This window comes from Lytechinus pictus, chromosome 15 (assembly GCF_037042905.1).
Source record: "Lytechinus pictus isolate F3 Inbred chromosome 15, Lp3.0, whole genome shotgun sequence".
In the NCBI taxonomy this organism is placed as follows: Eukaryota; Metazoa; Echinodermata; class Echinoidea; order Temnopleuroida; family Toxopneustidae; genus Lytechinus; species Lytechinus pictus.
In genome coordinates this window covers 9,244,268-9,270,557 of record NC_087259.1, presented here as the reverse complement: position 1 = coordinate 9,270,557, position 26,290 = coordinate 9,244,268, and the positions used below count along the sequence as shown (strand labels likewise).

The following is a 26,290-nucleotide window of genomic DNA, read 5'->3' as shown; positions in this document are numbered from 1 at the left end:
AGTTTTTCTTCGAAGATTGTTACTTTTTCCTCCTATTTTTAAATATCCCAGAATATTACAGAATCATTAATGCAAACACCCTAACACTTTACTCGCCGTAGCCATTTTTATTGCAGGACTCGCCATAGGCTACATCAACTACAACCCATTAACGATAAGAGTTTTGATTCGAAAAAAATGTTAACTTTGTTATTTTTTTCTATCCCCCAATACTACAGAACCATGTACGCAAACGCCCTAACATTCCCCTTGGCAGTAGCCATTTTCCTAGTAGGACTGGCCATACTACCTGGTATGCTAGCAGATGATGGAATGGATATAACGAATGATGAACAGGTATGAAGAAAAATCATTTTCTACCTTTGATTACGTAATATATTTTGACTGATATTCTTACTCTCCAGTCTATGAAAGATTTAGTAAATCATACAGATATTATCATTGATTAATACTTCAGATTTAACCGTTCACAATATGAGGCGCCCCCTATTGGTAATTAATTTTTAATATTAAATCAGTAATGATAATGACAATATGACAAAGCACAACAACAAGAGTACTACTGCTACTACTAGTACTACTACTAATAATAATAATGATGATGATGATAATAATGATAATCATCATCATCATCATCATGGCCGTACGCAGCGGGGGAGGGGCAGGGGGCAGCCCCCCCCCCCCCGAAATTTAGAAAACTAACATTTTATCCTGAAAACTCTCACAAAATATACATAAATGCTAAAAGTAGGAACGAAATCATTCATTTACAGTGCATAAACGCCCCAAATAAAGGTCGGTCGCTTCGCTCCCTCACTTTCGATTTTTTCCGCAAAGTTTTACAAGTCCTGCCCCCCCCCCTCCCCGCAGCGAAGATTTACTACTTACGGTCATTATAATAATTATGATAAGATTGAAATCATAATAATAATACCGATAATAATAACGATAACAATAATAATAATAATGATGTTATTTTGTGATGGTTCATTTTATTTTATTTTGTTTTATTACTCAAGAAATCGAAACCAATATATGAACATTCTTTGAATTCCAATGGTCATGAATTGTACAAATATTCAAGACATGAGGACCTACTTTTTACGCTAATGTAAGACTTGAATTAATTAAAAATCCCAGTAATGGCGTCCAATTAACCAAAGAGCTCTGGACAAGGTTCTTACAACCTATTGAATCCGTGCATCCAATTCACTGAAAGCATTTTGTTTTGTTAGTGGAAATCACTGCAAGTACCTTTATACACATTCCTTTGTTCTAGCCTATCTGCCAAATCCAGGAACATGCTTTCCACCACAATTATACTCCGTTCTTCTCGGCAAATTTTCCTAGGGGCTCCCTTAGCAAGGCAGAGCCTGTCATTCATTCGGCATTCATCAAATCTCATTAACCTATTTTCCGTTGAAAACACGGTGATGAAATGTATTAGAGAGGATCTCTTGGGTCGTGTCAAGCACGTTCTTTGAGATTCATCCCAAATATGCAAGTCATTTAAAAGTCAGGCGCATTCCCCTAATTGTTTTAAAGAGGATGGCGCTATGTAAGTGTTGGTCCCTTTTGGCCCACAAAGAAACGTCATGTAATGTTAAAGCTTGCATAAAATTACCTTCTTATTTTCATGAAATTTTAAGCTCGAACTAAAACTCACACAATGCAAATAAAAATACAAAATAACCATGGAAACATCATGGGCATTATTTCAATAGGTCAACAGTTAAAGGCTTAGGGTAATGGGGGAAGTAAAGTCTGGTGATGCAAATGGCACTGAAGCTACATATTTGCCGGTCATCGTATGAATTTTGCGAACATTTCCACAGGCAAACATTATTTTCATTGGCTTATATCAATCAATGGTTACAATCATTCACCGGGCGGACCCCATCCCCACCCCCTAAAAAAAAATAATAATAAACGATAACATTAATAATAGTAATAAAGATTAAATTGTAAACAGAAATACAAAAATTAAGAATAATGAATAAGTAATAGCAAAATAAACTAAAGTAATATATAAATAATTTATGAAATAAAACCAAATAAAATAAAATATAAGAAATGAAATAAAGAATTAAGATTAAAAAATAGTTCAAAGACAATAAAATCGGTATATAAGCAACATAGCTTTATGATGTGATTTAATTTAAAAAAATAATAAAAAAACCACACATCTCCATCTAGTGATGCCAATGTCAAACGCCCTTTATTAAAGTGGTAACCTACCTTGTCTTTATCTTTAACATGTTAAAAGCGGCTATAGAAGTTTGATCATTCGGTCTTTGAACTGTGTTCCACCTGTGATTGGCGCCGCAAAAAAAAATCAAATGACGAAGGCTTGACAAATTAGTTTTAAAAAACTGTATACATACTGCGGCTTTCAAATGGAAGCGCTACCACATGTCAAGTGGTTACATCTTTCGTAGACAAATTTGCAATGATCATATATTATTTTCCATTCAACAGCCTATTGATGCCCTTGATGCCAGAAATCAACAAATTGATCTACAATATCTTCTCTCAAACTACCTTGCCAACCGCGACACCAGATCATGGAGCCCCCTTAGAAATACAAACCGATGCATGTAAGTATTCATTTTATCCATAAAAAAGAGTAATTGAAATAGTAAACAAAATGAGGTCCATAGGTGAGAGATAATGGTAATATACCCGGGATTGAGTTATTTTTTATCGATTTGATCAATGGATGAATACATTTATATATATTTATCAATTTATTCAATACTATCAATTTTTGGGGGCACACTGTTAGAGCGGTTAGCTATGATGGTATGGTGCAAAGATTACACTCGCAAAGTAAAATGAAGTGTAGGCATGAAGGGGGTAATACAAAGTTTTTAAAAAACATGTCAGAAGAAATATAGGCAGAGTAGCCTGGATAAATTAGCTTGGACTTAATTGAATTGTTATCCCCCCCCCCCCCCACACACACACACACAAAACGAAAGAAAGAAAAGAAAACGGTTAAGACCCTCAACAAGATTCAATAATAGCTCACTTCAATGTGTATCTTTTCATTCTTAGCCACGTACCCTTATAATCCTCTAGTTTCTGAGACATGAATAACGAACACCTTTGAGGAGCAATACTGAAGTACAGCATGCTGTGAAGCCGATGATCAAAACTTTATACATTTTTACGCAATTTTTCGTTATTTTGCCGACAGCTGGCGCTATAGTAATTACAATAAGACGGCGCAAGAAAAAATTGTTTCGTCAGGAATGTATCAGATATTGTGTAATCTTGATCTCGTAATGGTATTTTTTTTCAAATCAAGACAGCATAACTGTTTTGTTAAGATATTCGTCTCTTCGGGCAATGAATTTACACATATATTTTACACAATCATCTTTTTCGAAATTATCTTACTTGCTTTGGATTTAAATTTCTTTTCGGCGTTCATAAAAAAAAGTGTTATTCAGAAGGGTTCGAGGGTGAAATATATATGATTGGTGTACACTGCATAGGCGGGCTATAAATAAGATCAAATATATTAAACCAATCATTGGAAATACTGTTAATGAATAATACGATAATTACTCAACACACATGTTAATCCTACTCGCCCGATTACCCCCCCCCCCCTCCAACAACAAAAATAATAATAGTAATAATAATAAAAGAATAAATAAAAATAGATAAATAGATTTGTTCAAATATTGAACAAAACCAAAAACAAATACAAACAAAATAACCCCCCCCCCCTAAAAAAAAAACGTGTTCTCTCTTTGTCTAGACGAAAGCTTGTTCACTTGTTAACAAAATGGTACGTTGACAGAAACTGAAATATCATGCAATCTCACGTCTTCCCATGTATTTATTTTCATGCAGTGGTGAGAAGTGCCGATATGCCTGGAAGCGAGGATTCGAGACCCCCGTCGGATCAAGCAGGATAAACTCCCGAGGAGCCCCGGCATGGGCCACGTCCCAGTTCAGCAACAGCGGCTGCAGCGGATCCTCCTGTTTAACTGGTTGGAAGCGAGGATTTAGAGTTCTCCCGCAATTGGAAGATGATGACAATTAGACAAATCAAAAAAGAAATCATGAACTCTTGAATTCATATTCCACTATTTTGATCTCCTGTAGAATCTTTGCACGCTGTAGAGAACGTTATTTTCTTTGGGTTTTCCACTTTAGTTCTTTGTTACCATGTTATCATTTTGATCGTTTTCTAATTCCCACGTATTGCACTGATCTGTAAATATATGACTTAAAATGATTAAAGTGCAAATGTGCAATAGATCTCCTTGTATCACCTTATTCATGCGATTTGTCATTCCTATTGTTTTACAAAAGTGTTTTTCCACTTTCTTCCACGATACTATATTTCTTCGGCCGTTGTCCCAAGTAGTATCGACTTAAATGTAAGAATTCTACTTAATTGCTTGTTCACGTTCATGTACACATATTTGCCAGAGTGAAAAAAAAAACATGTTCACCAAATGTGTTCTGTCTGTCACCTATAGCACTTTCATCTTTTTTTTCTTGACAACCTGACATCGGTCTGCAAGAACTAATTACGACAAATATTCTAAAAATTTCAAACATACCATGATGACGTGATTACGATAACTGTTCTTGGTTCATAACTATATGCATTCCCAGGCTCTCTCTTATATAACCTTTAATTGTAGGTTTGTTTCAAGAACGCACCACTGTCGCGGAACCATTAAGTAGCTGAAACAAAATGATCATTTTGATATACTACAAACTTTTTGAAAGAGTGAAATGTTGATACACTCATCTGTACCCGGGAAGCTTCCTTATACAGGGCCGGTATGGTTAATTTCTGATTTTATTTCGATAGTGTACATGGTGTATGTAAGGTCAAACATCTTACCCATTAAACGTGTAGGACAACTCTGCTCGTTTGCCCCTTTGTTCCAGAAAATTGCGGTTGAAGTCTCGACCAAACAAGTCAAATTCCAAGTGTAAATAGACGTAGCAGTGTAGCCCTTTTGTATTGCTCAAGTAGCATGTATCATGTATATTACGCCATCTGAAGCTGGTGGATATTATTCTTTAACGAACTTCGATCAAATCGAGTGTTTTCTGTCAGAGGTCATGTTCATGTACACCTAACATGCCGAATGTAAATCAAAGGTGGGATACGGAATGCACCAGGATATGCCAAAGCGTCCAGGAACGCCAAACGTGAATAAGTGTTCATTGTAAATGAAAAATCGGGGAGCCATGTGTTTCTTTAACTTGAATTTGTATTTCCATCCTACTTATCTTCTGTATTCTCCTTTATCACCCCTTTTCTACTTATTAAAAGAGACCAAACAGCTCCTTCCGATTTTCTCTATTGGGTGCTAAGCGCCGTCCCTGTTCATCTTCATAATGATATAGTTATACTTTCAATTTCAAGGACTCAAAATAAATCCAGATCAGCTGTGAATAGTGACCGGCCGAATATTGGAATCGTTTTAATCCTACGGATTAACTTTTAAATCTCAAAAGATCTAAATTAAAGATATGTCAGACCTCTTAGCAGAAGCTATATATTTATATCCTCAAGGTTGGAATCTATATGTAATATTCGGTTGGTCAATAATCTCAGCCAGTCTGGATTTATTTCAAATCCTTGGAAATTAAAGTGTACCATGTTTTAAAATGGTGCGAGGAAAAATAGAATCTTTACACTTCTTTTTACGCAGCTAGCATTTATATTAAGTGGCATAATCGAAAGCTGTTCAGTTAGTGGATACATCCAATCACGTGATTCGCACGAGTTTATTCACTGTTCTTGACAGAATATCGTGGAATGTAGCAATATCAGCTAGTTATTTTCATTTCCAGGACATTGACCTAAGAATCATTGCTAATGAAACAATAGAATGTGAAAATTTTGCATTATATTTCAGGACATGATTAACAAATCAACTTCTATCGTAAAACATCGCGATCATAGCGATGTATTCTCTAGGAAAACAATATCTCTCGAAAGTATTGGTGTTCTCTTTTCGCTTATTTATGGGTTGCAATATGTGGTTAATATGAAAATATGTAAATCATTGTGATTCAGATGAGAAATTGTCGATCAGAACTAAATTATTCTGGATTTATGTGTCTTGTATAGTGTTTCACAAGCATTAATAAACGTTAGATTTTCGTCAATTGTATTGAGTAACTTCAGCCTGATATTGTCTACTGTATTCAGACTAAGTGTCCTATGGTTTGGTGGTTCTGGCTTACACCTTCCAATCAGAAGGTTAAGGGTTCGAATCCAAGCCATGGTGTTTATTTTCTTCAGTACGAGATCAATCCACACTGCTACACTGGAGCGTCGTGGCCCAGTGGATTAGTCTCCGGACTTTGAAACAGAGGGCCGTGGGTTCAAATCCCAGCCATGGCGTAATTTCCTACAGCAAGGAATTCATCAACAGTGTGCTGCACTCGAACCACATGAGGTAAATGTGTACCGTCAGGAAGTAATCCTCAAAAAGCTGTGTGCACCGAATAGGTAGCCTAGCTAAGCCGGGTAATAAAAATAGCAGGTCGCGCTGGGAGAACAGTTTTCGGAACTGAAGTGGCTACCCTGGGTAAATATACCGTTATTATTATCATTATGTTATACACTAAACCGAGATGAGGCAAAGAGGAACTCACCGGATTCATTCCTAAAAAATGCTTGCGCAAAAATCTGGTCCCTAATGACACTTCCCTCAGAGTGAGACGATGGACCAGTCGTGATGGAGTGAGATTTCGGTCTTTCAAGAGTGAATTTTCACCTCTTTTGGAGTGAAAGTGTAAAAAAGATATACATTTTCACTCCAAAAACACTCTTGAAAGACCGAAATCTCACTCCATCAGCATGATCAGGAACTGTTTCTCATCTCACTCTGAGAAGGGTGTGATTAGGGACTAGATTAGCTTTTTGTTTGCATTTAGAGAGTATGATATTAAAGCCAGGATAATAATATCCGAGTCTTTTGGAAGTGTATGTTAAAGGTCAAGTCCACCTCAGAAAAATGTTGGGTTGAATCAATAGAGAGAAATAAGGCAAGCACATTGCTGAAAATTTCATAAAAATCGGATGTAAAATAAGAAAGTTATGACATTTAAAAGTTTCGCTTATTTTTCACAAAGTAGTTATATACACAATTTAGTCACATGCAAATGAGAGAATTGATGATGTCCCTCACTCACTATTTTTTTTGTTTTTATATTGCATGAATTATACAATATTTCAATTTTTACAGATTTGACAATAAGGACCAATTTCACTGATCCATAAAATGTTAAACAATGGTGATTCCACATGTTCAGGGAGAAATAAAACTTTGTTTCACAGGACAATGGGGAGAAAATTAGAATATTTCATAAAATAAAATACAAAGGAAATAGTGAGTGAGTGATGTCATCGGTTCCATCATTTGCATACCAACCAGGATGTACATATAACTATTTTGTGAAATTAGGCAAAACTTAAAATTGTCATAACTTTCTCATTTTACATCCGATTTTGATGAAATGTTCAGTGTTTTGCTTGTTGGATTTATCTCTTTTTATTCAAATCAATTTTTTGTTGGGGTGGACTTGTCCTTTGGAAACAGCCATTTCAAGAATCTGGGACCCGTTTTATAAAGGACTTGCAACTGTTGTAACTTTGCCATAATGGGAACTACCGTGGTAACAGGGCTCAGCAGCCAATCAGAAACAAGGTTACCTCGGTAGTTGCCATAATGACAAAGTTACAACAGTTACAAGTCCTTTATGAAACGGATCCCAGATCCATGGTGACATTTGCTCTGGTCTTAATATCTCAGAGGGCATAGGGTTAGAGAGATAGGATTGGAATAGAGTGTTTGGTTCAGAATAATGTGAAGATAGGGAATAGGGTTTATTTAGGTTTGAACGTTAGGTTTTCTGTTCAGCCAGAGCCTAACGTGCACATTTTCCATCGAAGCATTTTTTTTTCATGAAACCCAGATCCTCATCCACTTGTCATCAGAGAAAAAAAAAACCGGAGGCCAGTACTCTGTTATTATTCTGATTTTGCATGTGATGGACATTTCCTAATATGAGCCGGGGTAATAATATTAGCAGGGCCCGCTGGAGAGCAGTTTTCGGAACTGAAGTGGCTACCTTGGGTAATTATTATTACTACTATCATAATTATTATCATGATTATTATTGTTTTTATTATTATGTCTTGTAATCTTGTGTTTTATTGCACGAATTTAATCAAATCACTTTGCGAAACAAACTCCCACCATTCAACTCATACGACAACAGCAGTTTAGTTACATCCATTTACATAATTCAGATACTACTAATACACCTAATTCTGCACCTAGTTCTACTAACGATACTAATCCTGCTAATAAAGCTCAAGTCTAAACGTGCCGCTGGCACTGAAATTTCACAACCCTACACTGCAAAAACACCCGTGTTGATTTACCACCGGCCCGAAAGTGTTAAACAACCCCAGTTTGGCTTTGGTCTAACACTGATAGGTGTTTATACAACACCAATTAGTATTAAAACACCATCGGTTTGATTCCACACTGGTGTTGTTTCAACACTTCTCTGGTGTGGATATAGATTCCGGGATGGTGGTAAATCAACACTGGATTTTTCTTTTCCGTGTACTACTTTGGTTTAAATTCGTTTGAACAGCAAACAGACCCATAATACACTCTTAAAATGTTTGACAACATACTGTCCACACAACAATTGGTTTAAAAATTATCCAACATTGGGTAGTTTTCAACCAATACTGCGTAGTTTTCACCCAACATTATTGGTTTAAAACTACCCAGAACTGGACAAGGTTTTAACCAATTTGTATCGTTGTGTGGACAGTATGTTGCCCAACATTTTTAAGAGTGTACCGATCGCCCCTTCACAGTACCACCCCCTTCCCTCCAAAAAAAGGAATGATGAGAAAGCGACTTGAAAGCAGCGAATCTGGAATTGTTATTTTACAGCAGAATATTCAATACATTTCAAAATGAAATACTGAATTATTGACGATTGTGATGGTAAAAATGGTATATTTTTAATACGGTGGTGGTAATGGTGTGATAGTAATTAGAATGATAATGGCTATGATGATGATGGTGATGATGGTGATGATGGTGATGATGATGACGATGATGGTTATTATGACGATGGGGATGATGATGATGATGGCGATGATGATGATGATGATGATGATGATATTGAGGAACAGCATCTGCATGACGCCGTTTTCTGTGAAAAACTTCATTACATTATGTTGTCGTCATCGATATTTTGACTGTGAATATTAACGATTAAATAGTTTCCGCTGAAATTATATAAATTTTGGAATGTTCGTAAATACTGTGATGGTATAATAATGGTCATTCAAAGAGTGCATATTTTTCGCTCATCTCATATAAACATGTACATTTAGATTATGTGTTTTGATACTTTACACATTCCCAATTAAAACATTTGACCCCATTTCCGGCGTTCGTTTTATGAATTTGTTTTATGCGTTTACAAAATTTAAGAAGATAGAAATAAACCAACTTAGGGTAGACAACTTAATATACCGTCATCTAAATGTAGGCCATTTTTGTAACCAATCCATCCATTGTCAGTTAATTGAGAAGTCCCACCAAAATATCCGAATGACAGGGTCCAATTAAACTTTTTAATTCGTGTTTGCCGAGCGGGGGCATCAATAAAATACTGATGCGCTCGAATTTCAATCAAATAAGAGAAACTGTTCTGAAGTAGAATCTAGGACAATTTCATGTCTGTTTTATGTATTCGGTTTAACAACTAAAGTATTTTTAGTACGGATGTGGATTTCTTCATGTAACTGATACGACGTTTTGCTCCAAATTGACAGCCGGACAAGTGTGATTACTTCTCTCTCCATCTCTCCCCCCTCTCTCTCTCCCTCTCTCTTTGTTTCTCAGACAATTCAGTATACCTTGCTATCAAAGCTGATTGACTGTCGATACTTAATCATACACAAGTATATTCCCTTGTTCTGCCCTTCTGTCACACACCGCCCTCCTCATTTCCTCTCTCTCTCTCTCACTCACATACACACACTCTTTTCATCACTTAATTGGTCATTTAAGCAATTACTTCACAGACGCTTTCTTTTACGCAAAGAAACCTTTCTCGAAAGCAATTCGTAATATAGCAGCCTTTGTCTAAATTCGGTGAATCAAAATAGCAGAGTCGTCCTAGACTCTAGACAAACGACATAATTATTTGCATTTTTATCCGGTCCGAATCATCAGACGATGTGTTGTCCGGGCCACCCACTTCCGACAATGACCTCTAATCTGTCCACTGTAGTTGACGGCCATTTTTAACAAAATGTGAACGTTGCAAAAAGCGTCTGCGAAATCGATACTAAAATACGCTAATTTTATATTCGAATAACAATCATACGACACTCGTACACCATCAACACTTCCCCACGCTTCCTAGGGCGAATTTTGGTCAAAACTCTATTGAGGGCGCGCTTTAGACATATGAGTATTCACCCGCGCACAACTTTCTTTGGACAGCCGTTTGTGATATCCTACGACCTCTCATGACTCAAATAATTAATTTTAATAATACAACAAGTTAGCATAACAAAATATCAATGATCCAATTATTTCCGTATTAATAGCCTTTCACAATTCGGGTCATACAAATTATGACATGTTGGAGGAGCTAGGATGGACATACGTTTCATTTTATTTCACTGTTATTCCGTTTTCTCTTATTATGATTTTATGGTTAGTGTGATTTCAGGCATAATAATTGTTATTTTAACCAAAGTAATAAAAAAGTAAGCGGTTTAAAAACCGAAAATGTGCTCTCAGTGGATAGAAATGAAATCGGTCAAGAGGTTGTTCTCTTGTGACTTAAGTTTTGATGAGCTGTGATTTAACACTTGGATGAACAAGAGTGGTCTGAGCCAATGCTCATCCCCAAGATGAATCCTTGAAAAGAGAAAGTGATTTCATGCGCGCAAACGCCAATCAATAGTTCAACCTAGTGTCGACGAAAATGTATCCCGTCCTTATTTTTTATTTTTTTTTAGGATATATAACTTCCATTCTGAATCACCCTTAGAAAAACTCTGTCAACAATGCTCTCTGACTGACTCCACGCTTGTGTTCCGTGCGATTGTAGTTTGTAAATCTGTTTATTCTATGAAGATGAATAGGCTCTCAGGATAAATTCGCAAATATTTCTCAGAAGCGAGGGTAACATACCTTGTTTGTACAAAAAGGAGCCATATTGGACCATTCTAAGTGTAAAGTCTTTCCTTTGTCATTTGATTTTTTATTATAATCATTTCAGGGTGTAAAATAATTCGTGCCTGATCCGACTCAATTTTGTCTTCATATAAAAGTTCATCTAGGCTTATCTGTTAAAGCCAGGGTTACACCAAACCCTAATTCTCCCGAAAACATTTGGACCGATTCTGCCAGAATACGGCCTGACTCGGATGGATTATGTGGATTCGGAACCTATTCGGAAGCTCCCCGAATCAGAGTACACGTATTCGGAAGGATTCGGGAGTATTATGTTCTCCCTCTCCGAATGCGAGAAAATTCGGGAGGGATTCGGGACCATTCTGGATGTATTTTAAATTCAAATCTAGCGCCTTTGCACTTTTTGTCTATGAGAATCAGACTTAGGCGTATATCATACAAACATATAATGCCTTTCGGAGATCTTGCAAAAAACGATGGGTAAATGAAAACTCGTGGAATAGTAACTTTTCCCCGGGGAAACTCTCTATCAATTTAAATTTGAAAGAAAGTTGCCCTGATGAAAACGCTATCTTGTTTAATTCTGACTGGCCCTAGTTTGCTGTAGTGACGAAAGACAGAGCATGTTTGGTTATATTTCCCATCGGATTCATCTTATATTTTCGATTTTCACTTTTTCATGTTAAGATAATGTCGCTTAAAATAGTTTCGATTCCGTTTTTATAATTGTGTTTGGTTCCCAAACGAAATTACTTTTTCCAGAGTAAAAAAAACTAAAACACGTAGGTTATCGACGTTGTGTTTATAACCAGTAAAATAAGACAGACGCTCATGTTATACATATAAATATGAATATAATATATACTAAATATACGAGTGTGTGTGCGTGTGTACGTGAAAGAATAAATTAGTGGAAGAGCTTCTGCAAATCCTGAAAGGGAGGGTAGCTGTTGCAACCTTGATTAAAGCCACGCCTATACCATTATTCCCTCTCTCTTCCTCCCCCCCCCTCTCTCTCTCTCTCTCTCTCTCTCTATATATATATATGTTTGTGTGATATATGCGTGTGTTCGTGTTTGTGTGTAGATGGAAAGGCGTAAGGTAATGTTCCAAGTTGACGTTAAAGTAACGCAGAGCAAAAAAAAGCAAATTTGTCTTCGAATTCAAGGCTTTATCTTTGATGACAAGTTTAATGAATCGGTGCCCGAGATGGTTTCTACCCCGCTAACAAAGTATATGTACTCAACAAAAAAGAGAAAAAAAATTATAACAAAACGATCATCAACATTATTAACATGATCCAGCACACGGTTCGTAATGGATTAGCTGTTCAATCAATGGAACACCGCGAGCAGAGACAATAACAACTCACATGTCCTTTGTTCAACTGTTCAAGATGTTAGTCTTTTGTTATGATAATGACTTGGTCCAATATAGATCATCCGTGGTTTAAACATATTTAATGTGATAAGATGCGAGTATATAGGCTCACGCAGACTGCAACTTCATTGTTTGACATGACGAGTGGTATAAGAGCCCCCCCCCCCCTACTTGTTCACAAAATTCCGAGTATGGATATTTCATTCATTGTACCGATAATTTGGGAAACGCCCTTCTTGCATTACCAATATTTTAAACGGCCATTTTGTAGCACTGGACCATTCGCGCGTTTTAACACGTTCGAAAAGGTGCTCTTTTTGCAACTTAATAATAATTAAATCCTGCAGATGGGAAAAACATGATTGCTTAATCAATATAATCTACCCAGTTGTGATATATTCGCGCCGGACGACAAAGTTTATGAATTTTCAAAAGCAACTAAAATATCTGGATTGTAGCAGCATGAAGTGGATGTGTGACCCCCCCCCCCCCCCAAAAAAAAAAAAAAAAAAAAAAAAATGTGTTATCAGTAAATTGAAAATTAACGTGTATTATGGTATGGTTGTAGTAGATGAGAGTGATAATGATGGAGGTGGCAATAATAGGGGAAGAACGATGAATGAGAAGAAGTTATTTAATTTTATTTGGAAACATGTTTCGTAAACGATGCAGTTTTTAACAGGTCTATGCCTTTTGGAAAATGTATCAGCGATTTTATGGGAGACTTCATGAATGGTCCAGTGAAGCAAGACCAGGCTTTTGGATGATCTGATCTGGATTAAAAACAGTTATAGGACTAGCACGAGGCTCGGTCTTTATCCGAAGGCGAGTCTCTCGTCTGGGTCTCCACGGTCTAGTGAGCGTGAGATCGAGAAACCGTGAGCACTGGACGAAATGGGAGACAGGCCCCAGACAGGTTTAGGACAGTCTCGAAGGAGGAAGTGCTATGAATTCTCGAGACATCACAACGCAGTACTTACTTTGATACCATGCAATGCCGGGCAACAGTCTTTGGAAACCTCTTGGGCAGCACCCATGGGAATAGATGCACTTCGTATTTTACATTAAATGCAATATCTCCTGTGAATTGGTGAATAAAAAAAATCTTCGCATTTTAGGACATTGCTTTCGATAACTTGGCGCTAGGTCAAGTATTGTTAAGCCTCTTTGGTCAGGGACGGCATTTGTTATGACTGGATACGCGCATTGTGGAATGACCTAGGATTCGCAATATCTGTTATCCAAATAAAATGACCCTCTAGTGATTTCTTTCAGTACATACTTTATCTACAGCATACAATTGCAATCTCACCTCGGCCTCGAAATAAGCGGCCAGAAATCGCCTACCGGTATATGAATGAAGCCCTGGCCCTGAAGATCAAAATGATGGAAAGGGGGAACTACACCACATTTCAACATTGACAACAGTGAAGGAACACGGCACATCTACGATATCTCTCGAGGGCCAAACTGAATAAGGGAGAGCGTCTGAATTCAACTTCTATTTTTAGAAAAATTGATATCACAGAAGTAGCCAGCAATTAATAACATTATATTTTGTTGACATAGTGCAACTGATAGATGCTGCCGTCATTTAGTTCCATAATATGGTAATAGTTCTTAGGATGGCTTCTCTACTTCAGGCAAATTTCCTAGCAACGATCATCCTCTCCTTCGTGGGCTTCGTGTTGTGTCACAAGGTGAGTCAAATTCAGAAAACTTCACTTGTAAGGCTCGATCCTTTCGTGTATATTGATTGACATGTCTACGCCTGCATGCGCACTTTCACCACAGTTAAAATGAACGCACCAGCAACGATCGATCAGTGTGCATGTTTACATATTTCATTTGGGCAATCCCGCATAGTCATAGAGGTAACCTATTGATGTTTGATTTTGGTATCAATAACCCCCCCCCCCCCCCCATCTCTCTCTCTCTCTCTCTCTCTCTCTCTCTGAGCAAACTTTCCCCCTGTGAACCTCTTAAGTTTCTACGTTCTCTTTTGGGTTATCCCTAAATAATAAGAACAAGCTCCTTCTGTTTGTTGGTTCTCTTCCAAACATCGATTTCCTTTCTTTATTATCATCATGATCCTAGTACATGTATTTCACTTTCGTTTTAATTGTCCACGAACGATCTCAACCGTTCACATATCGGGTGAATGACTTAAGATATCAGGGATAAGTCAGTTGACTTACAAAAACGATGCTTAATTCATTTATGTTCATAAAATACATCTAGTCTGCAGCCACAGACCCTGAATGAAACGTTGATCAACAAGTGGGTCTCCACGAAAAGACTAGCACATACAAAACGTATTGTTTCAATTCAGCGAGAGGGCCTTCATTACACAAGGCATTGATAGGCTGCTCATTTAGACCCTTAACTCGAGTGAAGGGTTTACACAGCAGACTATAATACATAAGATAAAAATGGCCTTTCGCAACTAGTGGAGCAAGGGTCATCGGGAACATTCAAGCACCGTGTCACAGTGTATCAGGTATTGACTGAGTAAAAGTGTTGTTGTTTTTTTGCTCTTAAGGAAAACATACGGTTAAAACGCATGAAATATTTCTACACGTACAGTTTCAAGAAGAAAGATCGCAGTAAAATTTGAGGTACAATCTGAGGGAATCTTCTGTTTTTCTGCACTCTTCCTCCAGTGACTTCGGTGGTCAATATGGTGACATCAGTTTTGTTTTTCGAACTTTCCATGGGAAGAAAAGAGTGAATTTTCACCCTCTTCTCGAACGTGTCTAAACAGTTTCATTATCATATGAGTCACGCCGAGAAGAAATCGATATATCGTGAAGAAAACAGTGTTTCGTGGATTGGTACAATCAAATTAACTATGAAAGGAATTCTGGGTCTGAGCGTCTGGTAGTATACGAGGACATAAATGCAGGTGCGCAGATAACAAAGTGAATCATGATCTACATCGGTGATATCCCAAATGATAACAACTATTATAAGAATATGAAGAAGTAGAAGGAGAAGAAGAAGAAGAAATGATGAATACAATTTTTAATGAGAATAGAAATGATCAAAATAAATACGGCTTTATGAGAAAAACAATATACATGTATAGGCAAATGGAATAAATGATTGAATAAATACATACATATAAATGATGACAATAAAAACTATAGATTGATAATAATTTTCTAAAAGAAAAAAAACGAAACAAAAATTGTCTTGGGGAAAATGAACCGTGGATCAAAATACATAACGGATAAAAGACAGGGACAGACGTAAATGGGGATGAATGGACCAAGGTTTGCGCAAGAGAGCGATTAATGCGATCGCATGAGATGCTTTCTTTATAAGGATTTCAATATGATCCATCGATAAAGCTGTGTTTTGCAACAGGTACGATCCTTTGTCCCCTTCGATTTTAGAGAGTATGACATCTTTCTGATCGAAGTGTACGTGGGCATTTGGGACCATTCACTGTCTCGAAGAATAATAAGGCATATACATGGATTACTGTAATTGGTGTCCATGGAACGTCGTCACGTCCTCGACAATGGTGCAAAAGATATCACTAATTATAATTTATAGCACCGAAGTGCTCTGCTATTGTCCATATCGTAAGGTAGCTTTCTCCCATTTTTCCATATTTCCCTATGTGGAACCCGTCTCATGTGGAACACCCATAAGTTACAATCAATGTGTCTGGATCAATCATGCCAACCAGAACATTTGCAATCAGGTTTTCCATCCATAATACAACTTTAAGACAGAGATCGGAAACAAATGACTTCTTTAAATTTTCCTAATAGCATCATGAGAACGACCAACCAAGTAAAAAGCCAATCATTGGATTTGATTACAATTTAATTCTAAAACAGGTAGTCACACCATCAGCTTAAAAATGATTTTCCTAACTTATCTGAAGCGGGGTTTTGGGGGGGACGTCATTTTCCCCTGATGTGTTTTTAAGTTTTAACAGACATGTATCAATCACAAATGATGATATACGTCTCGGAGCGGCATCATATAACTTCACCCTCTCATCATGACTATGCAATTTTTCTTTGCGTTTAGCATAACACGACATGAAATCAATCAATCTCTAAATCAATCATATGTACTATTTTCATCACGTCTTGATAATTACTGCAAGTCAAGGATGAATAATATTGCATCATTTCCCTCTTACAAAAGAAGATCACTCAGACATAATGGTTTTAATTTATAAGGTCACCATACTCCTTCCTTGTACACGTTTATCCTTGATATACTTCTCGTGAGGCAAATGGGAGGGGTTTCTCCGTTATATTTTTTAAATTGCCTCGCACTATTTAATTCGAAGGATATTCTTGTCCCGTATTTCCTTGTTGTCAATTATAAAGATATCTACACTATTCTCCTTCCAGAGTGAGCATCATATCCGGGATTCGTATCGTAACCGTGTGCTTAGATTAGATGTATATATATATGTTTATTATTCACACTTCACATTTACAAAATATCACAAAATAACATGACAAAGTCAAATATATTACAACAGACAAAGAAGCGTTATAAAACTCGAATTTAAGGAGGAAATTAGGAACTGAATACAGAAAAGACTTAGTTCAGTTGAGTCCTATATATATAAAAAATGTTGAGACGGAGAGGCTTACCCCAAAACCCAACAACCTTGACTTATTTCCCTCCAACTTTTCCTCTTCGTTTATATATACGTTTTATTTTCTTTGAAATTATTAATCAGTATTGTTTCCTTCCAGATAATGTACGATCATTGTATTCTCTTTTCTATTTGAAAGTGCGACACATTCCCAACATAATAAGGGTTTGGGTCAGTCTGTAAAACCCTTACATTTTCGTAAACAATACTGTCACTCCGCATTTTAAGTGACAAAACGATTTCAATGGTTATGACTAATGCATTGTAAACCCGTGACAAAATCGCACCTGATCTTAAGATGGGCCAGGTAACATGTAAATATTACAAAGTATATATGTACAAGATCCCTTCGATACGGTGCCCCCAGGGTAAACGGTAATACCTCGGCCACATTTGCTCTACGCCGGCCATACGACCAGTCGAAAACAGCCGTTTTAGCATATTTGTACCAGCTACATATAGGTGGTTTGAATAAAAATGAATACAACGGCTGTTTTCGACTTGCGTACGGCCGCCGTAGATCAAATGTGACTGAGATATAAGCATGAGGGCGACAATAATAGATGTATTGCATTAGTCGACGCTTCCTTGGGTTAAATGATGACTTGAATTGAGATTTTAAAGAAATATATCATGTTTGTTTCATCATAGTTCTGTAATTGAATAATCTACACGCGTCTTTACCTTCAAAATATTGCGTCGTGTAACGTGGGTATCAGATTCAATTTATTCAAATTCAAATTCCATTCAATAAAAATAACCCCGGTGTAGATATCTCGTTTTAATTTAAATCACGTGGGGTGTGAACATTTTACTGGTGTTGATAGGTGAATTGTTTCAGTGGCGCAGTGACCCAACAATTTCCAAAAACGAGCGAAGCGAGCAAGCAAAACTTTTGATATTTTTCAATACAAAATGTAATATTGCGATAGATTTTAACAAGATATTTTTAAAAGATATGAAGAAACAATATTTCACACCTTTTCCTGTCCTTTATTTTGTCTTGTTCTCCTTTTATTTTCTTGATCGTAAAAAAATTGGGGTCCATGGCTCCCAACACCCCCCCCCCCCCCCCTTATATGTACGACAGTGATTTGATGATTTGATACCACTCATTTAGCTCCAAAAAGAGCCAATGACCGATTTTAATTTATAATGCACTTACAGGTCGTGACAAACAGGAATTAAGCTTAGTGTTGGTTGGATAAGAAAACAAAATAAAATGCGGCCTAAAGCGAGTACATGGATAGGTATTTTCGTTGAAGCCATGGAATGAAAACCCATGAATCTTCTAAATGAAGTATATATAAGAAAAAAAGACGACTCAAATGCACTGACATATCAATTCTAAATATTTAGATAATTCTAAATAATGCTATTGTTCTCTTCATTCATTTCTTTCACAACTTACTCAAATAACAAAAAGTTGCCCAAGGTGTTGCACATGTATAATTTCTCACATTTATATATTCATAAATATACTATACATTTACGCATAATGGCAATTTGAATATGACAAAATGCTACACAAATATTACACGTAATTATCATGTTTGTGTGCTCAGTATATTTTTTTATTTCAACAAAATTAATGTTAATCAAGGGAATTTCCACACTTTTTTATTAATTCAAACTTCAATTTACAACCTAGTTTTTGACACATTTTGATATCGAGCAGTATTTCCATGTATGTATTTATTGCTGTTTGTCATGCATTTTATTTATTCACCTTTTTGGTTTTGCTCAATTTCCTAAGGTTACTAAATGTTGACATTTGTTTTTTTTACTTTGTAACATATTGCTGTACACTATGTATAATAATTCAAGTCTTGTTTTATCATCTTTGTCTGTACTGGGCTGATATACATCTTTGCGGGTATTTTCATGTATATTTTACAATGTATTTTTACAAAGGACCCCAATGAAATCCAGTGTTTCTGCTGATTGGGCAACCCTTTTTAAATATGTGTGATAAATAAATAAATGAAATAATATTTAATGTTTGTATTCATGGGTACGACTGTTATCCTTCAAAATACACTTCATGTGACAAGAATATAATGGACCGGCTCTCTGCCTATCCTAACCAGCTTTGTCCGTCATTGTTATTCATAGATTCGCAGTTGTCATTGAAAAGGGTTTTTCTTGAGACTGCGACGAGAAAGACACAGGGGTGTAAACAAGATTGCCAACTCCACTTTGCTTTTGTTCAACCCTCTGCACGTGTATCCAAATCGGGGCAACGCATGCCCCTATTCTTCTTCCAAAGGGGATTATCTGTATTCAAGGTTTAAATGGCACGAGCTTCACGAACACAGCCACAACAACACGGTGAATGAACTTTTTCTTCTTCACAACGGTGAATATTGATTAATTCTGAAAAAGATGTCCCTAGTTTATTTTTTTTCTCGTATTGAGTAACACTGTTCATATCATGGACACCATAGTAAGACACAACACGTAAATGAAAGAAAAATAACGAAATTATTAAAAAAATGTGCACGTAAAAATACAGCGAAAATTAAATTGATAATAATAATAACAATAAAAACGGTTGAAATTACCAAATGACATTATAGTGATAATAAAACGAATGATAATAATAATGCCCCAAAATTAACACAGGGATCATGGAGCTATTTGTTGATAGCTCCATGCAGGGATACTCAAGGCTTTATGAGCTAACTATAAATACATGACAGGGGAATACGGCCTGGCGCAGATAATCTACCAGATTGAAGAGCGCCAACTTAACTCCAACACCAACCAACCAACGTAAAACTTTACAATGACACATAACAGGCCTTTGAAGAAGTCTTTTTAACTGGACGGGAAATGTTCTCCCTGATATGAATTTTAATATCTTTACACCACACTCACTAAAGTGTGGCAGCCTACAGACGCAAGATGATCGTATATGGGAAATTCGGGTAACAATCCCGGCTTTCGAGGCGGATATATACTTTGTACAAGCCTTATTGCAGATGTGTTTAGGCTCCTATATCTCATGTCTACACACTTAAAATGTTGGGCAACATACTGTGTTGGGTAATGTATGTTGGTAAAAAATATATATTCTTGGCAATTATTATCCAATTGAGCATATTCATTACCCAATTATTAGTTTTTTATTACCCAATTTAGGCAGAAATAGTTGTGTGGACAGTACGTTTCCCAGGGTTGTTTTTGCCCAACTATTTTAAAGGGGAATCCAACCCAAATAAAAACTTGCCTTTAGAGGAAAAAGGAAAATCAGACAAGTTGATAGGTGAAAGTTTGAACAATATCGGACTAACAATAAGAAAGTTATGAATTTTTAAAAGTTGTGAATATTGGTTATCACTATATCTATGGAGATTTCAATTTGGCAACAAATGTGATGTCAAAGTGATGTAAGGCAAGGACTATTCTTCCATGTACTCCAATACATAAAATGACTAAAATTACATATTTTTTCAAATTTTTTACTTCAAATTATATTTTTCTTTCATGAGGACATACAACAATATACTACCTAGGCTATATTTAGATTACAGCCCCAGGGGAATGGGTACTTGGGAGAAAACCACAAACCACTGATAATAAAGTACATGGCCTATGGGAAAGTTGTCCTTGCCTCTTGTCATAATTTACTTACCCAGTTGCCAATTTGAAATCGACAAAGTCTTAGAGATCTCAATTATAAAACAGCCATAACCTTTTTATTGCTTGTCCGATTTCTTTCAAACTTTCACCATTCTGTTTTATCTATATTTCTCCTTCCAAACACAACATATTATAACCATGGCTGGATTCCCCTTTAAGAGTATAAATATCATCTTGAGCTTTGTAAATCTTGAGACAACGTAATGGCTTCTTTTGTTGATCAGGGATTTGACCCCAAAAAACGGGACTAACTTTGTCCGAAATTTACGGATTTCCAGTAATGGTGTGGCCAGTGTGAGGCTTTGACCTGGTACAGAGCTTTATTAAACCTACGTGTACAAAAAAACTTTTATCATTATAAAGAGTTCATTCGTAAAGCCTATTTTTCGTTTGTTATTTATCAGTTAATGCTAAATTATCAATACGTTTCACCCCCCCTTCCCGGGCCTGGCTGGTCTCTGTCCTCATCACTGGCGTAAATCCCGGGGGGATGGGGGGATATATCCCCCCACTTTTCGAGGAGGGGGGGATGGCCTGTACAAACACCCCCCCCCCCCCACTTTTTACGAAAGAAATGAAAAAAAAATCACAAGAGATAATTGTTTTATTGGTGAAAATTCTTCCTAAAATACCGCTTAACAAATAAAACAATATTATTGAATCATAAAATGCAAATAAAGAGCCAGTTCACCATTTCCAAACGAAATACTTATGTCCTTATTATAACATTGAAGAGAAACCCCTGTTTCTTCCAATTCATCAATGTTGGGGTCTTTGGGAAGGGATTAAGATGGAATGTCAACATTTTTTTAATGTAATCTCTAATAAAACCATTAAACCATCATGGGGTAAAAAGATAATAATATTGGAGGGATATTTGCCATATGGACATACATCGGCGTAACTACGGGGGGCATGGGGGGCACATCCCCCCCCCCCCCATCGGCTGACCAAAAAAACAAAACGGGGAAAGGGGAAAGGAGAAAAGAGGGAGAAAGGAAGAGAAATGTAGTGGGAAAGAAGAAAATATTATTCATTATAATGTTATATTATATTATAATTATGTTATGTTACATTACATAAGAAACATATTTATCATAACTTTATGAAACATAATTTGCCCAGGGCCTACGTCTTCATTGTTCCTGGTGCTCGCATTGTCTGTTTAACGTAATATATAATCCTGTTGTACTAAAACATCCCGTTTTCAAGTCAATATAAACCAAATATATTTCCTAGCACTTGAGTTATCATTGTTTTATGTAGTGACATATGCTTCTTTTTCACGACTCAAAAAGTGATTGCCCCATGTTAAGGTCTTCGTATATATGAAACATTTCATGTCCGTGATTACGTTCGCATTAGTGGATTGGTGAGATATGTCTGCTTTTCATAAATTCCTATAAAATCAGTCCTTAAAATGTCCCTTCTGATCTGAATATCAAAAAATTTCAGCTCGCGCTTCGCGCTCGCATCATTTGGTTAATGAAATACGTATGGTCCTAGTTAATTCTTACAAAAAAACCTTAGAATGCCCCACTTCAGGTCTGAATTATCTAAATTTTCAGCTAGCGCTTCGCGCTCGCATTGTTTAGCGAGACAGGTACCTATCATGATTACACAAATTTGATTACAATGTCCCTTTTTAGGTGTGAATATGAAAAAATTTCAGCTCGCGCTTCGCGCTCGCATTATTTGATCAGTGAGATACATATCAATTTAATGACATTGTCCTTAAAATGTCTCTATTAGGTCAGTATAACTGGCAACTGAGCGCACTCACTCAGTGATTCAAAATTTTTGCTGGTGCCCCCCCCCCCCCATGCCGTGACCCACGGTACGCCACCATGGACATATCAATGGCAATTCCTTGCATATCTAAAAACATGATTGGAAAAAAATGCCAAAATATTTCAGTCATCCCCCCCTCCCATCAACACGGATTTACGCCAGTGGTCCTCATGTCCCCTTTTTTGTCCCTTTTGTACATAAATGTGTCCGTCTTCTCTCCCCTCCTCTCTCTTTAGTTATCATATTATATTATATTGCCATTTCTTTGTTGTTTATCCAATGTGCTTTGAATTCGTAATGAGGAACCTTAATTTACAAGCATTGCTTCACTTAGGTCTCCTCGTCTTCCTTTAAAATTATTTCTTTTCTGTCTTAAGCTGTATAATGTATTTAAAAACAATGTTTTCTGCATACTCTGTTTTATATATATACCTGTTTTATCATGTACTCTGCTCATTGTTTCATACACACTTATATGTTTGTCATGTATTCAAACTCAAAGTTGGAAGACAAATAAAATGAACTTATGAACTTACTTTAACTTCATTTGACGACTGCAATCATATTACTATACTGCTAAGTGTGAATTCATTTTCTGATAAAAAAAGGAGAATGATTAGCAATAGTCAGATAAAAGACTCGTAAAATGTATCTTAAAAAAGAGCCCTACTTCTGCGAAATTGTACTTCCCAAGTACAAGTATGGCACTCTTCGAGTACTCATAGTATAAGATGGATAAAGTAAAGTGATGAGTCATTAGTACACATTCCCGCTTGTTTGAATACGAAAAATGAATGAATGAATGAATAAATAAATATACAAATATATAAATTGATTAATTGATTAATGAATCAATTAAATGCATTTTCATTGGAGACTACAGGGCCAATTTGATTGACAAACATCAAAATTGACATCAAGTCTATAAAGACACTACAAGAGGGATTTAAACTATTTATATCGTATATCTGATTACTAGATGCGATGTTATTAAGAAGCTAAAATAAGTTTGGTGGTAATTTATAATTTTTTTATAAATTACCACCAAATTTATTTTAGCTTCTATACATGTATAGTATACTACAAGATATTTAAGTTTTTTCTATACCACTGTGTGTATTTTAGAATGTTCAGTATCCATTTGATTCCCTTTGGTTATCTTTTATTTTTCACAGAGTTCCTTCCTCAATCATGAAGAGTTGGGTAATTACATTGGAAAAGAGGACAAGTATATAGGTAAGATCGTGGCGTAACTCAGCATCTGACATCCTTTTCAGATAATATAAACTTGATTAAATGCACTGCATAGTGTATCATTTTCACAAAACAAGTTCGATGCATCTAAAGCGTATTAAAATATTTACATAAGATATGGATATACCATTTAGGCATAGATCAACCTCCCTCCGCCCCCCCCCCCCCAATAAAAAAGGGGAGGGAATTAAAAAAGAAATATGTTTAGTGTACCCATTTTCTAAAGAAACTTTTTTTAATATCAATATGATCTAATTAACAATTACGCAACTTGTATAAGTTTGCATGCATTAATGGCTAATTGCAATTAGCTATATTTTTTAAAGTCAATGAATGATGGAACATGGTACTGGGAACGGATTTTCTTGCAACCCTGGATTGAACACTGCATACAAAATGAAGGCCCACATTTAAATTATGCATTTTATTAATCAGCTTCCTTCATATTATATTTTGCAATGTTATTGATTTCTTTACGTATATTCCAAAGTATATACTAGGCTTTCAATTCGGTCTTTAAGAGGACTTATTAAGTTATTTTATCATGCTTTCAACGCATTGTCTTTAGACTATCACATATCACAACCACAAGAGATAGGGGCACCTTCTAGGAGAAGACGTTCGACCACAGCCACGGAGGACGCAACGCAGACAAACGAACAGCATCTTGTAAATGCGCGCCAATTCGAAATTCATGCTTTTGATACAACATACCACGTGGTCGTTGAGCCAGCTCAGGGGTTGGTCAAAGAAGGACTCGAAGCAGAGTTCGTCGGTTCGGACGGCAAGGTGACGCATAGGGAATTGATTGACACGGGATGCCTTTATCAGGGAAAGCTTGTGTTTCCACAAAAGTTCCATGGCGGGAATACGAATGTCGCACTGGGTATCTGCAACGGTCTGGTAAGTACAGGCTACTGATATCAAGTGCGTCCTTTCTGCTCGAGTTCCGATGGCATAAATACCTAACGACCTCAAGCAGATGCAGTAATTAGCTTTCGATGTAGGCTTACGGATCACTTAAGTGGTCGTTCAAAGGTATCTCAAGGATCTCGAGAGGACACTCTTAAAAAAATGACTGTAATTATTTTAAAAGTTTATGTCAGTTCATTTGGCACGTTAGTTGTCAGACCATGGTTTACTTATCCCGGTTGTGATTTACCATGCAAGCTTCCAATAGCTTTTCACAATATCTGGTGTCATGAAATCATATTGGGGAGCATTCACTCCCACGACGCCCGACGGATTCGAGAACGTAGAAAATATATTTTGAAATGCCGCTCATGAGACTGAACAACCAAGACGTCTTTGTCGATAATCGAAACGGCAGTTTCGTTCTGGAGTCTAAGCAAACTATTCGCAATATTTCGTCAGCTCCGAAACTTAGGATGAAACTGCTGTTCCGGCTAACCAATTTTCGACAAAGACCTCCCGGCTGTCCATTGTCAGTTTACAGGTTATTTGCAATACACGTTCCTCAATCCATCGTCCGTCGTTGAAGCGGAAAACTCCTAATCTAAGATCAAGGCAGACTGACTTAATCAGACATGCCAACCGTTCCCTTTTTATAGTATTTGTTCCTCATTTCTGCTATGAATATGCCAATACTTTTTTGTGTGATTTGTTACTTTTTAAAAATGTCCGATCATGGACTATTTACACGTATCATACACAGCACGTCCGACAGTCCCAGACCGGTAAAAAATCACTGTCGGGCCAGTAACTTGTTGCATGATAAGAGCAAGTAAATTCTTGTCCACGAGCACATGTTTAAAAGGGTGAATTATCAAGTTTTCAAGTAGAGTCATTTCACATGTTTTTCACTGATCTCACTACAACAGGCTGACGATTGTTACGTTGAGACAAATTTCAAAAAATACTATTTTTTGTCAAAATTTTTTTTTTTTCATTTTAAGAATTTTTTTTTTTTAGTAGAAGGTTGGCAGGTCTTTTAATTGAACCCGTTGCATCTTAGTTATAACCAACCCTTTTCTAATGGATGATATTCTTCCACAGACAGGAGTTGTAAGCACACCAGACTATGATCTCGTCATTAAACCACTCCATGAGGACCACGCCCAAAGGTATCGTAGAGAGAGCAGAATGGAAGACTCGGAGGGTGATTCACCATTTGGGAGAAACGACGCGGGTTCGTTGTCCTCTGAACGCCTCCATATTGTAATCAAACGGGACGCGCAGTACCCAGACGACTTCGATCTCGGCAGTGGCGATGTGACCGCGGATAGAGGAGCCGACACTGATATGCAGGAACATTTTTGTGGACTCGATTCAAGTAGGTAGTTTGTGTAAACAAAGGCAAACCTGGCGCAGATTGGATTTATAGCAA

General features: G+C 36.7%; 2 protein-coding genes across 2 annotated transcripts in view; both read left to right on the top strand.

Moving 5' to 3' along the window:
- Positions 1–220: 220 nt before the first annotated feature.
- On the top strand, positions 221–6,153 carry LOC129278310 (uncharacterized). The gene is made up of 3 exons (XM_054914510.2): positions 221–336; positions 2,479–2,597; positions 3,865–6,153. Exons 1-3 carry the CDS (start codon positions 223–225, stop codon positions 4,055–4,057), a joined length of 426 nt encoding a protein of 141 aa, XP_054770485.1. The 5' UTR covers positions 221–222; the 3' UTR covers positions 4,058–6,153.
- A 7,025-nt stretch (positions 6,154–13,178) lies between these two features.
- The window catches only part of LOC129277231 (A disintegrin and metalloproteinase with thrombospondin motifs 13-like), a 32,726-nt gene continuing 19,614 nt past the window's right edge, over positions 13,179–26,290 (top strand). The window contains exons 1-4 of the mRNA XM_064110252.1: positions 13,179–14,320; positions 23,865–23,925; positions 24,512–24,846; positions 25,960–26,236. Of these exons, the coding sequence (XP_063966322.1) occupies positions 14,228–14,320; positions 23,865–23,925; positions 24,512–24,846; positions 25,960–26,236 (766 nt within the window). The 5' untranslated portion in view covers positions 13,179–14,227. The remainder of the gene's footprint in view (positions 14,321–23,864; positions 23,926–24,511; positions 24,847–25,959; positions 26,237–26,290) is intronic.